The sequence below is a fragment of the Maylandia zebra genome, linkage group LG1 (genome assembly GCF_041146795.1).
Source record: "Maylandia zebra isolate NMK-2024a linkage group LG1, Mzebra_GT3a, whole genome shotgun sequence".
NCBI classification, from domain to species: domain Eukaryota; kingdom Metazoa; phylum Chordata; class Actinopteri; order Cichliformes; family Cichlidae; genus Maylandia; species Maylandia zebra.
In genome coordinates, this window is record NC_135167.1 from 27,446,288 (window position 1) to 27,461,044 (window position 14,757).

The following is a 14,757-nucleotide window of genomic DNA, read 5'->3' on the forward strand; positions in this document are numbered from 1 at the left end:
AGTCCCTAAGGACCCCAAAGCGCTTTACACTACATTCAGTCATTCACACAATGGTGATGGCAAGCTACATTGTAGCCACAGCCACCCTGGGGCGCACTGACAGAGGCGAGGCTGCCGGACACTGGTGCCACCGGGCCCTCTGACCACCACCAGTAGGCAATGGGTGAAGTGTCTTGCCCAAGGGCACAACGAGACTGTCCGAGCCGTGGCTCGAACCGGCAACCTTCCGATTATGAAGACGAACTGCCAGCTCTTGAGCCACGATCGCCAACATAAATATTTATAAATAAATTGATTGATTGATATGAAATTAGAAAATTGCTTACTTTGAATTCTGTGTACAGGTGACAATAAGCTGCTTAGATAAACTTAAAGTGTTTCCTTAACTGGTTCAAATTGTCGTGTGGTGCTGTTTGCACAACTTTTTGTTGGTTTTTATGAAATCTGTACTTCGTGTCTTCCAATAAAATGATAAAATATCTTATTCTAACTTTTGCATGCAGCAAGAGAGAGCAGAAAGGGAGCGAGACTTAGACTATCAACCCAGGAAGGTAAAACAGAAATTTGTTTGTGATTTTTCTATTGACACATGCTAATGTGAAATTTATGTTATATGCACATTTGTGCACAGTTAAGGCTGTGTGTCTGGAACTACATGTTATCATGCTACATCTTTTATACCACTTCTATTTTTTTAATTGCTTTGGAACTTTTTTGTGTAGAGGTTGTGTGTTTTTAATTACACTCGCTCTACTCTTTCTTGTTTTGAAAACTCTTGAAGGAGAGGCCTGTGAAAGAATCAGAAATCCAGACCATACAGAGAAAAGTAAGAAAGAACATTTACACTTGGCCAAAAATTGATCAGTTTCAGTCCTGACAGACTTTACAACATTTGCCTGTGTGTGTAAAAAAAATGCTTGCTTTTATGTGCGTGTTTCTTTCTACTACAGGAGAGGCCAAGAGAAGCAGATGTTCAGACGATCCAAAGAAAGGTAAGAAAGATGTGTCAGAGTGGCATACCTGACATCTGATGTCAAATATTTGTACACCGTTTTTTTTCTTTTCTTTTTTTTTACAGCTTTTATGTTAGGAGATAAATGCAGGATTGTTACTATATAACATATGTTAAAAAAATTTCCTGGGTTTTGGGTTGAAGAACAGGAACATGTAGCAGCATCGATTAAATATCTGTTGGGGAGAAAAGGTTGAAAAGAGTGCACCGCCTTGTTCAGTTGTCACCTTTTGATTTTCCTTTAATCTTTTTTATGTGGAATTACTTTAAATCTTTTGGATTTCACATGTCACTTCATCGACTTAATTAATTTATTTTTTGTTATATTTTGTGTTCTTAGTTTGAGTGCTTTTACTCACTTCACCCTATTGAAAGTTGCATCTTCATTCCATGGAATAGAAAGGTACCAAGCTTTTTCGTTTTGATTTCTTTTTTTAATCTTCCTATCATATTACTTGTTTAGTAGTTTGAGTCATTCAGCTACAGCTTTCAGTGTGGAGTACTTTGAATTAGACTTAGCTATTGCATAGATTCATTGGACACATCATTACGTACGCCTTACTAGTACTGGATTGGACACTTTTCCCCTCAATTCTTCATATCATAGATTCAACATGGTGCTGGAAACATTGTTCAGAGGTTTTGGTCTGACAAGATAAACTCACAGTTGCTACAGATTTGTCAGCTACATATCCAGGATGTAAATCTTCTGTGCCACCACCACATCCCAAAGGTGATCTATTAGAATGAGATCTGATGACTGTGGAGGTCATTTGAGTACAGTGAACTCACTGTCATGTTCAAAAAGCCAGTTTGAGATGATTGGCGCTTTGTGACATGATATGTTATCATGCTCAAAGCAGCCACCAGAAGATGGGTACACTTCTGTGACCAACAACCAAACCACATTCAAAATCACTTCCCCATTCTGATTCTTGAATTTCATCTCTGTTGGGTAATTTTGACAATGTCTACAAACCTAAATATCTTGAGTTGCTGGCATGTGATTGGCCGAATAGATATTTGTGTCATTCATCATTTGAACAAAGTGTACCTAATGAAGTGTCCATGAGTGTATATGATATTGTTAGAAAAATTGTAAAAAAAAAAAAAAAAGATTCACCTCACCAATGTAAGTAGTTACTGTTAATCTGTAACTTTCTCAAATTAAATCCTAACGCACATTTAATGCTGCCAATATCTGCCTGTTTCTTACAGGCTACCTCTACAGGGGAAGGTGAAGGCGGTGAGGTCTTGGGAAGCAACAGAGCCCAGGCCTCAGCCCCCAGTGCACCTTCAACCCAGGATAAGCAGACAAACTGGTCAAAGGAAAACGTCCCACCATCAGATCACAAGTCATCTGGCGATTCTCATGCTATCTCTTCCTGTATCATCCCGATCAATGTCACAGGTAAGTTAAAGAAGAAAGAGAAAATAAAGTTGAAAAATAAACAGCATTTAAATCAGTTGATAATCTGAAACATATAATGCACAGGCCTTATTCGGTATGTGCTACAGCTCATTCATGGGCTGTTACTGTTAAACATATCTGTTCTGTTATTTGTAAATGTTGGGATCATAAGCTTTAATAGCTTAAGCTCTATTTAAGAACTACATACAAACTACATAGTTACTAGTAAATATGAATTTCAACACTGTTTTAAAGTACACGTTTGAACAGTCACTAAAAGAGGAAAGGGCAGTACTTTTACCATTTGCAATAGGTCAAACGCTTTAAACCGCACATTAATAGCAATAATAGGAACTTTTAATTGTAAGCACAGAAATTAAGATGCAACTGAAGTGGCAAAGAAATATATTGCCTCAAAGAAAAGAACAGCCAAACCTGCTGTTTGCAGCAACTACTTGCGGCCTTTTACAACTATCACGGTTCTTTGGCCATACCATGCACATGTCTGGAAAGATTCCCCTTACTCTGCAATCTGTTGTGACCATCGCTCACCCATAGTTAATGGTATAGAATCGTACCGGATAGAAAATAAAAACTTGACAATTCTTATGGCTTAAACTCTACGGTGACTATTAAAACGCAGGTGTAAGGAGCATATGAACGTGCAAATGTTAGATTCTATTTACATGCATAGAAAAGGTGTAACTGGCCTCGATTGTGCAGTTTCTATATACACATACACAGAAAAAGAAACAGTGCATTTTATTTGAAGTAAATATTCTAATCAATTGCCATATAGATGTTGTGAATCTTGGTACCCTAGGCAGTTTATAGGGTAAGTTTAATCAAGATTGAACCAGTCATCTTGGAGGACTTCAGGAACAAACATACAGCCTACGCTAAAATCATTATAGCACGATGATGATGACTTTTACTGGCCTTTGTCAGGACGCAAACAGAGACTTTCTCATCTAGATATTCCCGAACCTGGGATCATACCAGATAGTTTCTTTAAAAAGATTATTAAACAACATTTTATATATACATTGTTGTTATTACAGGAGTTGGGTTTGACAGGGAAGCAAGTGCTCGATGCTCTCTAGTCCATTCTCAGTCAGTTCTTCAGAGGAGAAGGAAGCTAAGGAGGAGGAAAACCATAACAGGAATACCCAAAAGAGTACAGCACGATATGGGTATGTTATAATAAAATCCTTCTCACATAGTATTTTACTATACTATGTATTTTTGTACTTTTGGCAATAAAAAAGATGACATGTATTTTTTGCAAACAGCTAATTTGGTTCTCCATTTTTAAAGAGGCTTAAATGTGAATTATTTTGATCATGAGTTAAAAAACTTCACAATTATGTGTAAAGTTTAAAGATGCGAGCCAAAAGGATATTAAAAAACAAAGTTGTTGTTTATTTAAGGGTTCGTCTTCCTGCGGGGTTGTTTGTGGATATCACATTCTGAAGAAAAACTCAGATGAAAAAGTTAGCGCAGGATATTTCCGAAAGTAAAGACACTTTGATTCTTTGCTTTCAGATTCCGATGAATCACCTGTGGCAAGAGAGCGCACAGTGATTATCCATGCCAATCCACATCAACTCTCGCTCTGTCAGGAAGAACTCTCAGTCAGTGGTCGCCTCCATCACACTCGTGACTCTGGCTGCCAGACAGATGATTTTCTTATAGCATGTAAGTTTCTGATACTGGAGGAGGTTCTTTAGGGTGAGCACTTTTACCACACATTACAGCACGGTTCCTCCTTGATTAATCTACTCTGTTTTCAAAGACCCTCTAGATCCCATTGCATGAAAATTATCTCAAAGCTGCTTATCTACTTTCATCCCTAAACTTGATTAATTGATCTGGAATTATAATTAATTCTTTTTTGCAGTTACAATCTACAGGCCACATGCATTAAGAAATATCTCCATCTGTTCCCCTCTCTCTTTTCTGTTTTTTCATTTTCAGGTACAGCTGCTCCCTCCAGAAGGCGTATTAGAGCTCAGCGAGGCCATCAGGGAATTCCTGCCTCTTTGTCCCATTCAACAGGAAATATTTCTTCTCTTGGTGACCAATCAGACTCAACATACACCACAGCCACATCCCATGGTGGGCGATTGCGCTCCCGTAGCCTTCCACGAGAGGGTGGACGTCTGATGGATAGTGATGAGGATGACGATGACAATTATGACGATGATGATGAGGATGAAGAATTGTCACCTTACGAAGCAGAGGACTTTATTCCAGCTGGCCCCAGTCCAAGAATGAAGATGATGATGATGAAGGATGAAGAGGAGAGCACAGATGACCAAGCAGCTCCAGAGCCGCTACAGCTTGGAAGCCTAAAAAGGCTGCAGCGAACTGGGGAGAGAGACAGAGGAGGTGGAGGAGGTGGAAGCCCAGAGCATAGCTGGATGGAGAGGGGTCGTTCACGGTTACCACGCAAGGCTGACATGGGCAGCTGCGAGATCTCGTCAAGCTCAGATACGTTTAGTAGCCCTATTCATTCAGTGTCTACAACAGGAGTCTTAGGCAGCCATGTGGATCACAAAGAAGACCACCAGTCATCCAGCGGGAACTGGAGTGGTTCTAGTTCTACCTGCCCCTCACAAACATCTGAAACCATCCCGCCACCCTCTTCTCCACCCTTGACAGGCTCATCCCACTGTGATTCAGAGCTGTCACTCAACACCGTGCCCAATGCTATTGATGAGGGATTCTCCCTCGATCCCTCATATCACTCTGACCTCAGACCCCAAGGCCAGGGTCACAGATCAAGCTCATTCACATCCTCAGCCACAGACCAGCTGGATGATGCAGGGGTCAGTACAGCCAGTGAAGGAGAGTGGACATACCCTCCAGACCAAGATCAGACTGACCAAGATCAAGACCCTGACCAGACCCAAAACCTGAGCCAGAGCCATGGGGTAACCCAAGAGTACAGCTCTAAACATAGCCTTGAAGACCAAGCTGGCTTCAGTGACAAAACGAGCAACACTGAAATAGAGCCTGGCTCTCATTACCCATCTGATACAGAAGGTTTCTATTCCTCCTCTGTGCATATCAGAGAGTGTAATCAGAGTTATAGAGGATACATGTATAACTATGCAGACCAAGGGCCTGACTGTGGTCAGTCCAACACTGTGGCAGCACCACTATCACATGGAGTTTACCCTGAGCCCTCAGCTGACTTCAGAGCAGGCACTCTAACCCTGGGGAGGACATCTCGTTCATTAAGGAAACCGAAAGTCAAACCTCCACCACCCAAACGAACCTCCTCACTAAAGGAACCCAGTGGTAGTGTTGATGTCGGAACGGACACACAGGCAGATCAGGATCAACCAAAGATGGTTATTGAGCAGGAGCTTACTTTGTCTTCCACAGATATGAAGCTGGAACTGGACCTAGAGCTTGGAGTTGCTCCAGAACCATTACAGACATCCTGTTTAGTGGCAGAGCCTTTGGGAACATGGGGAATGGGACTGGGGGAAACCGTGGACATAGTAGAGCCCATGTCTTTCAGCTCTGCAGATACACACTCATTTAAAGATGAAGGTGCTGTGCAATCTGACTATGCAGACCTTTGGCTTCATAACAGTGAACTGAAGTCCAACAATGGTGAGTACACATCCATGTCCAACTCAAGCACCGCCACAGGCACTACTGTCATGGAGTGTATCAAGTCACCAGACAGCTCTTCCTCTTCCACAGAAACCCAAACCCAGGCCCCTACCCAGGCTTCAGACACCGTGGCAACTAGTTCACCACTCCCACCTGAAGACTTCAAACTAGGGTCTCCTGAGAAACTGGCTGGTCTGGCTTCACCATCAAGTGGTTATTCCAGCCAATCAGAAACACCTACATCAACCCTGCCCACATCTTCGGCAGCATTTTTCCCAGGACCATTGTCTCCTTCAACTGGCAAGAGGAAGCCCAAAGTGCCAGAGAGGAAGTCTTCTCTCGCTTCCCTGCAGCATTTCCCCAGAGATGGAGCTTCCATTTCCTCTTGCTATAAGAGAGACCCAGACTTTCCACCTCCACCTTCTCAGCTGGATCTCAGTATCCTTCATGGTGGCTATGTCAGACACACGTTATCCCACCGGACTTACCACATGCACACATTGCACCATAGCAAACACAGAGCTGCAAATGTTTTAGCCACTGGCACAAAGTTGTTGGCTCCTGAAGCATCAAATACCAACCCACCACCAAGTTCAAACTCTACATTAACAATTCCTAGTTCAAATCTGTCAGCGATAACACCGTCTGCTCTTCGATCAGTGCAGCTTCATTCTGTTAGCCAATCTGCAGATCCACAAATTACTTACACTACAGACCAGGAAACACCAAGTGTAACAGAAACTGCTACAAGACCCAAATGTCCTCCTAGTGCTTCTACTCTGGCTCCGCCACCTCCTAACACTAGGCCTCTCCCTCCTCGCAGACCTCCTCCTAGACCACCAGGTCACGAGCACACCTCCTCCCCTGAGCATGCACAACCAACACCTCCTGGCCGTCATCCTGATGGGCCTCCATCTTATGAAAGCCTGCTACTTAGACAGGACCGCTATGGACCTGGAACTTTCTGGGCTATGACTGCCTTCCGAACCCGAATGGACCCATCATCAGACCTCTCTGAGGACAGCTCACCTGTGCATCGACCTGTCCCACGTGCTCCCCATCCATCTCCTGTGGATCTACACACACATATCCATTCTCATAGAGAGTTCAGAGGGCTCACCCACTCATCTCGTGCACATCCTGAGTTTAGGGTTTTAGGAGAACGCTCCTTCTCCCAGGATGATGATGATGATGAAGATGAAGAGGAGGAAGAGGAAGAGCACGTGAAAGAACCCCCTAGACCTGTATGTCCCAGAGGAGGTATGCGATCAGATCATCCTCCACCCCCAGCATATGAGTTTGCTGGGGGATCCCACTCAGACTCAGGGCCCTGGGCTAGTCCAATCAAAGTGCCTGGTACCACAATGGAGACATTGCATTCTTACCTAATCAGTGACCCAAGAAATAGAGGACACGAAGAACAGGAAGAAGAGGAGGAAGTGACATCAGGTGCTACCAGAAGTGCCCAGCAACAACAGCCACAGGAAAGCAAAGATGACTCCACGACTCCTGACACTGAGGATTACTTCAGTAAAGGTATGTTTCTAAGCAAAATACCACTTCCAGAAGAAGTAGGGTATTATTTTGTAAAAAATAAAGAAAATCTCACAAAATGCCATGATGTTTATTAATATTAAGCTGTTGTATCACAAAACAACATTAAAATTCTAAAAAAAAAAGGCAGTTTAAGGGATGGCTATTTCATCAACTGTATACTAAGTGATCAGACAGCCAGATGACATGTGTTAGGGATGTTGTGTGCTACAGATTCCACACCCAGTGATAATTCGCTCTCCCCTCTGATGGATGACACCAAAGTGGATGATGACATCATTCTCACGTCACCCAATAAGACCCGGACAACTGAGGACCTGTTTGCCATGATACACAGGTACTGGTCAATATACTTAATTACAATGTCTATGCAGTGTTTGTAATATATCTATTTTCTAGATTATTTTTTGTACTGACTCTGCTACATGTTTATGTTTTCTGTTTATTCCTTGTCTTTACTTTAATTGTGACTGTATTGTGATTTCCTTATTTAGATCCAAGAGAAAGGTCCTGGGTCGTAAAGATTCTGGCGACTTAAATGCTAAGTCTCGTCTCTGCCCTCCAGTACCAGTGACCCCCAGCAACGTGTCCACCGTCATTATCCCTCCAGCACCTCCTCTCAACATTCCAGCTACCTTAGCCACTGCTGTTGGGTCACAACGAGCCCCTGTACCAATCTATCGCAGCGCCAAGAAATCAAGTACGTCGAACGAGGAATTTAAACTCTTGTTGTTAAAAAAGGGAAGCAGAACTGATTCCAGCTATCGCATGTCAGCTACAGAGATTCTGAAAAGCCCTATTACCCCTAAAACACCAGGGGAGTCTGTCCAGGAAGGGCCCATTAGACAGGGAGAGGAGCCACCCTCTACGCTCCAGGAGAGCCCCATTTCTGGCCTCGACCCAATCCAGATACCAGGTCTTTTTCCCAGAGCCAACTCTGAGAGTTTTGCATCGAAAACCCTGCCTATGTCAGCTGCATCTCGACAAGGACGTTCTCGGATACCCCCTGTAGCCAACAGTAGTCGCTACAGTACACGCAGTCGCCTCTACACAGCCCCCATGCAAGCCATTTCTGAAGGGGAGACCGAGAACTCAGATGGGAGCCCCCATGATGACAGATCATCCTAAAGCCACCCGATGCGTGATGTCCTCTATTCTTAGCTGTGCCCTGCATTTCAAACGGTCCCTTCTACTTTTCTTGGATGGCTGTGTCATCGAGGCCAATGGTGTAATTCTTATGACACACAAAATCTGACTGTTGCAGAAATAAATCCGGTTGTGGATATTTTATTCTATACAAAGGTGTCAAACTGTTGTGAGGATTTGAACCATAAAGGTTATGAAAAACTATGAAAAAATAGTGTATTAAATAAATAATTCCCTCATCGAAAAAAAAATGCAAGACTTATTTTGATTGAACTATCTTTTTAAAAAAATAACGAAAGAAAGAAATAACGAGTTCAAAATGTTTGAAAAATTATAAAAAGAAATTTTGTGGAGTGTAGACAAGGTGCGTTTGTGTTTGCATGAGCAAGCACATGCAACATCCACTGATATTTCTACTTCTTGTGTTGTGAATGATGTGGGTGTGTGTATGTCATTGAGGAACTGCTTTCTTATTCAATTTAAAAATTCTTATGACAATTAATATTCTTTTAACTTGTGGTGCCCAAAGCATCAACTTCCTAGACTCCATATTCAATATTCCTGCCAACCAGCAAGGTTTGTCTCATTGTGGAAGTTATCTCTCAAAACAGCATTGACTTATTAGACTGGATTTCCATCTGCAGACCTGGCATAGAGAGTATATCACACAGAGCCAATCATATATTTCTTCACATAAATTATATCCAAAAAGATGACATGATGCATGTATTTTTGTAAAATTGCTTCTCAGAACATGATGATAAAGTTTCACCATGTTGCATGAACCTATATGGAAACATCCCCTGGATCCTGGTTTCTGTTGACATTTTTGTGGTTCTTTTGTATTATATGAATCTTTCTCTGCAGAAAGATTTGGTTGACATTTGTACCACATTGCCGGTGATCTAAACTGATTCGTCTTGGATTTGAGTGTTTAATAAGAAGGAGCAAGGGCTTGCGCCTATTTGTCTAAGATACATGCTAATTCTGGACAATCGCACAGTGGCCTTTCTCTACCAGAGGTGGTTTTAAGCAGGGAATTTGTAAATCTCTGCATGTATACATGGAGCTGTGCCATGTTTCACCAAAAGTCAACCATGAACCCAACCCTGAAATCTAGTATGCTTAGACTGATTAAAGATTTTCCAGCTGCTGGCCAGTCTTGCTGTGCTGACTTAAGTGGAAAAAAAGGTACATTTCAACCAGATTTAAATACACCACTGAGTGCAGATGGTGAAAATGCTTTAGATGGTTCTCAATCGGTTTGACTAGAGGTTCATTTGGAAAGGTATCAACTTCGCTTTTGCACTTCATGATTATTCAAGAATATTCCTTGAAAAGAAAATATATCTTATAGTGAAATGCATATGTATATTTGTACTGAATATAAAGAAAACTCATATCTATATAAAATGACAAACAGAAATTTTATAAGGAATCAATCTGAGTGTAGCAAAGAACAGGTCTCACTGAAAACATAACACATAAATCTTAGCAATGTACACTGTTCTCCTCTCCTTGTTGCCTCTCCTTCATTTGCACTGACCCAGTGTAGCATTAGACAGGTGAAAGCTCAACCCAGTGTCAGGTGTACACCATTTTGTCTTGCACTCCAAACCTCATATATTTCAAAATCTGAACATAAGGAGGCAAGAGGAGGAAAGGACTGCATACATCCAGTGTTCAACAGTCAGCAGGGTACTGATTGCCTCGCTGCAGCCTTTTCTCTCCCACACCCGGTTTCGAGTGTGCTGTGAACTCTCTCTCATCCTTCAAATAAACATTACACAGTGTTTTACAGAAGCAAACTATCATCAGTGGAAAGCTTGAACTCTCACCTGCCTACCACAGCAAACGCAACACATACACGTCTTACATTCAGAGACCGTACTTCAATTGAAACCACTCACTGTATTCTGTGAATACCTCAGCAAGCATATTACTGTTTTATTGTAAATGATAGATAGATAGATAGATAGATAGATAGATAGATAGATAGATAGATAGATAGATAGATAGATAGATAGATAGATAGATAGATAGATAGATAGATAGATAGATAGCAAACCACAACTGTTTGATACTCAGCGAATATCAATTGCAGAACTGACACTGTGTAAGATGGAGAGAGTAAAAAGCTGTGAACTGATTACTTTGACATTTATCATACTCATACTGCTGAAGCGCACCTGTTCCTGTTCACTGTTTTATTTGTTGTGTTTTCTGTCGCATGCAATAAGCAACAGTGGGGGGGGGGGGGGGGGGGGGGGAAGGACACCGCCAAATCATTATTTTTATCTGAGGGATGTCTCCATGAGAAGAGATTTTTGTATTTTCTGTTCAAACGTCAAGTTCAATAGTGTGTTCTATAGATGTACAAACTGTCTGGCTAATTCTGTTCTGTATAGTCGTGATCACAAACAGGGGTTTATCTTGTACTGTATATCTACTCACTGGACAATCATAGGTTATAAGAGACTGTAAAGAAAATTATCTAGAATCTGCTGGGAGGGAGAAATCTGAACACTTTCGGTGCTGGGTCCTAGTCCTGGTGGAGCTGTGAAAGTGAGAGAAATATTTTCCAGGAGAAACTTCTGATTATGTTTAAAGTGCATATGTGTACACGCCAGTTTCAATACAATGTACAAATAAAGAGTAAGCAAGGAAAAACATGAATTCGTAAATACAAAAAACTAGTTTGGATTTGATCAGAGTGTCACCATCTACTTTTGACTAATAGCTAAATATTTTGTTTCCCACTAATATTATTACTGAATAACTGAAATAAAGAAATAAAATCATTTGTAGGGCTGTAACAGTATTAAATGAAAAATGCAACGCGACTGTGAATTGCCATGTGAAATTCTCCAAACACTCAGTATTTGATCAGTTAAGTATTTGGCCTTTAGTTTAGTTTGTGATTTTTCCGTACTGTACCTGGCACTGATGCCTTAAAGGTATTCCAAGACTGTTTCTTTTATTTGTAAGGAGTGGACAGAGGGGTTGACACATTTTGTAAGAAAGAGAAACTCTTGAGGTTGCCATGCAGACTCTAGTTTAACACTCTTTTCGCCCTCTAAAACCTCAGCAGCTTGGGAATACAACAAAACAAGAATCTGTAACCTTTATGGATTTTTTTTTCAATCTGTTTCCAATATCTGCACGCAAGGGGAAGTTTGATGACAACCACTTGATATTTTTATTCAGAAGTGTACAGTATGGAATAACACTAAACAGACTTTTAAAAAAAAGTGACATAGAGGAGAAAAAATAAACACTGAAAACAAACTGTAAGTATTTAAAAGATGCTCCATGCTTAAAACTAGCTAGGACTTATCAGATTTGAATCACTTTTGTATTTTTGTATAAAAATGTAAATACGTTTTTAAAGGAAAAAAAATGTTGCAAATTCTTTCTTTTGTAAAATAAACAAATAAAAAAATTAAAAACAAAGAAGGTTTTTTTTTTTCAAAGTTTACATGATTATTTCCAAGCCTTTGTATATTATGGAGCTGTGCAACACCTTCAGTCTTGTATTTATTTTGGGGGGACAACATTGTGAAAATTCCATTACTCTATATCTAATTCATTTTAACAGCTCATCGGGCTGCTTAGTAACTGTGCGTAGAAAAAAAGCCAATAAATGTGATTGCAATGAAATGAAAGGCCTATTGTGTGACACTTCATTTCAGCCCCGTCAGATCCAAAAGCACTGAGAGACTCTTCCCACTAGATGGTAGTGTTTTAACGTTCAGGCTCCTAGCTGCTATTCAGATTTTTCATGAGAAGGACCCAGCATTAACTAACTTTCCTTCACTATGGTTGGACCTCATGCTTGAATCCAGTCATACTAAATTAGGTACTGATACTTAGACAGTCTTCATTTTAAAATGTAAGGAGTAAAAAAAAGAAAAGAGAAAAGAAAGAAAAGAAACATTGCCATATCTGTTCTGACCAGTAAACCTGACCACACTTTCCATACAACAGACCTTGAATATTTAGTTACTAACCCAATGCAATAAACCGGCAGTCTCAGTCTCGAGTCTGCAAATGACTATTAACACAGCCGTGAAGAAAAATATTAAATTTTTAATAAGAATCTTAGACTAAAGGTGATGTACACAAGCTGAGATCATTTAATCAAAATTTGCACTTGTTCAAAAGATTTTGAAAGAGTAACTCAATACATTTACTGTATTTTTCGTTTGTTTGCTGGTTTGTTTTTCGGGGTATATAATTGTACATTGTCACGTCTCAAAATCTACCAGTTGTTGCCTACTGTCCATATTTACAGTGTCTCTGGTTATAAAGAAATACATGCATTATGTTATTTTATTTATCTGTTTAAAGAGCTTTTATTTTCTCCAGGGTTTTGTTTTGTTTTTTTTTGTCTTCTATCCCTGGTCCACAAATAGCCTGCTAATTATTGAATAAATAATTAATATCTTATCTCTCTCTCACTCAGACTCCATATATTACCCATTTTCAGTCCCTCCAGCTGCTCCTTTCACATTTATGAAGCTGTTAATAACTAATCGTCATGTCTTTATGTAGCTATAGTTACGATAGCTTAGCTATCTGACAACTACAAAGAAAGTTTGAAAAAACAAACTGTGGCCTTGGAAGGGGTATTACCACCATTTATATACCACCTATTTACAATTACTGTTTCAAAGGTAAATATTATAGTTTTACTTTCACAACGAGTTATAGTTGCTTCTAAATCTCATACTACAGCACATTTTGTCAGGGAGTGCAGTGTGAACTGAACTTTCTCTTAGGGACCCAAGTCTCAAACAGCTCTTTGTTTACATATCTTGAAGCTAGCTGTTAGCCTCTGCAGTTAGCTAATGGTTAACTACCTATGTGCTCCTTCCTAACCAACCCCCGCCGTTACGTTATGTACTTAACAATTTTCCCTTTACACAAAAAAATAAATGAAATAAGATGATTTAAACTTTAAAAAAAATACCCGTATTGACGAGAACTATACACTGACACTGACTACTTCAGCCCAACTGAATTAGACGGTAACATAAAAAAAATAAATACATACATAAAAACACTCGATATCATTAATGTTCTCAGTGTGATTTATGAATGTTACGTGATTACTAACACGCAAAACAGACACATCACCTGTCGGGGCACTGTTTGGGTTCAATTTGAGTGTAGGAACACTCGACGTCGTCAGGACTTAAGCATTCCCATTTTAGCGACCATGTTTAGCATATGCGTGTATTTCTGTTTGCAGTTTCCAGCAGCAATGTGAATTGAATGTGACTAATTCAATTTGCACTAAATAAAGAAGAATTGAAGTGTTACTGAATATTTTGAAGTCAATTTATCTGAGTACACACTGTTCATATTTATGATCTCTGTAATTATGAGAAAACCTATTACATTTATCTTCAGTGAATTATTTGCTCCAAGCCAAGGGCATTTGTTTTGGGGGTTTGTTTTGTTTTATTTTTTTAAACCCTGCTCCACAAATAGCCTGCATATCTGTTTGATTCACTTTAGGGAGCAAAGTGCTCTCTGAGGGCAGTAATTTATCTCTATTGCTAATTTTTAACTGTTACTTCATATTAAATATATTGACTGATTTCCCCAGATAGCCATGAGAAGAATATGATGTGTGTGTGTTTTTGTTTTTAAAGATTGTTTCTCACATAAATAACTGTGAATGTGAGACTGTAGCCTCCATAGGGGGTCATTGGACTCTGAGCACACAACCAGGAAGCAGCATGACTCCTCAAGAAAGAGTACTGCTGTTGAGCTATTTGAATTTCTTGATCTTTTTAACAATGACTCCTATTGAACTGTCACTTTGCCTAAACGACCATTTGACCATTTGATCCTTAAATCACACTGCTTGCTAGAAAGACACATAAACACAACCAACCAAATCTAAAAATGTTTCCATGCTGTTTGGTGTTTTCAGTTATGGATTATTTTTTTCTGTCTCTTTATTCCCCACATTTTTATCGCAGGAAGCAGCTGA

The 14,757-nt window shown here is 40.1% G+C and overlaps 1 protein-coding gene across 6 annotated transcripts in view; it reads left to right on the forward strand.

Moving 5' to 3' along the window:
* nhsb (Nance-Horan syndrome b (congenital cataracts and dental anomalies)) overlaps positions 1 to 13,213 on the forward strand; it is a 60,710-nt gene extending 47,497 nt beyond the window's left edge. For 2 of the 6 annotated variants that reach the window (XM_012916900.3, XM_012916903.3), the window contains exons 4-13: positions 504 to 551; positions 782 to 826; positions 951 to 992; positions 1,353 to 1,415; positions 2,231 to 2,423; positions 3,485 to 3,616; positions 3,969 to 4,121; positions 4,401 to 7,589; positions 7,803 to 7,944; positions 8,102 to 13,213. In XM_012916900.3, the coding sequence (XP_012772354.2) occupies positions 504 to 551; positions 782 to 826; positions 951 to 992; positions 1,353 to 1,415; positions 2,231 to 2,423; positions 3,485 to 3,616; positions 3,969 to 4,121; positions 4,401 to 7,589; positions 7,803 to 7,944; positions 8,102 to 8,735 (4,641 nt within the window). In that variant the 3' untranslated portion in view covers positions 8,736 to 13,213. The remainder of the gene's footprint in view (positions 1 to 503; positions 552 to 781; positions 827 to 950; positions 993 to 1,352; positions 1,416 to 2,230; positions 2,424 to 3,484; positions 3,617 to 3,968; positions 4,122 to 4,400; positions 7,590 to 7,802; positions 7,945 to 8,101) is intronic. The other 4 variants (XM_076884130.1, XM_012916901.3, XM_076884132.1 and 1 more) reach the window with 4 other exon arrangements.
* Positions 13,214 to 14,757: the final 1,544 nt, after the last annotated feature.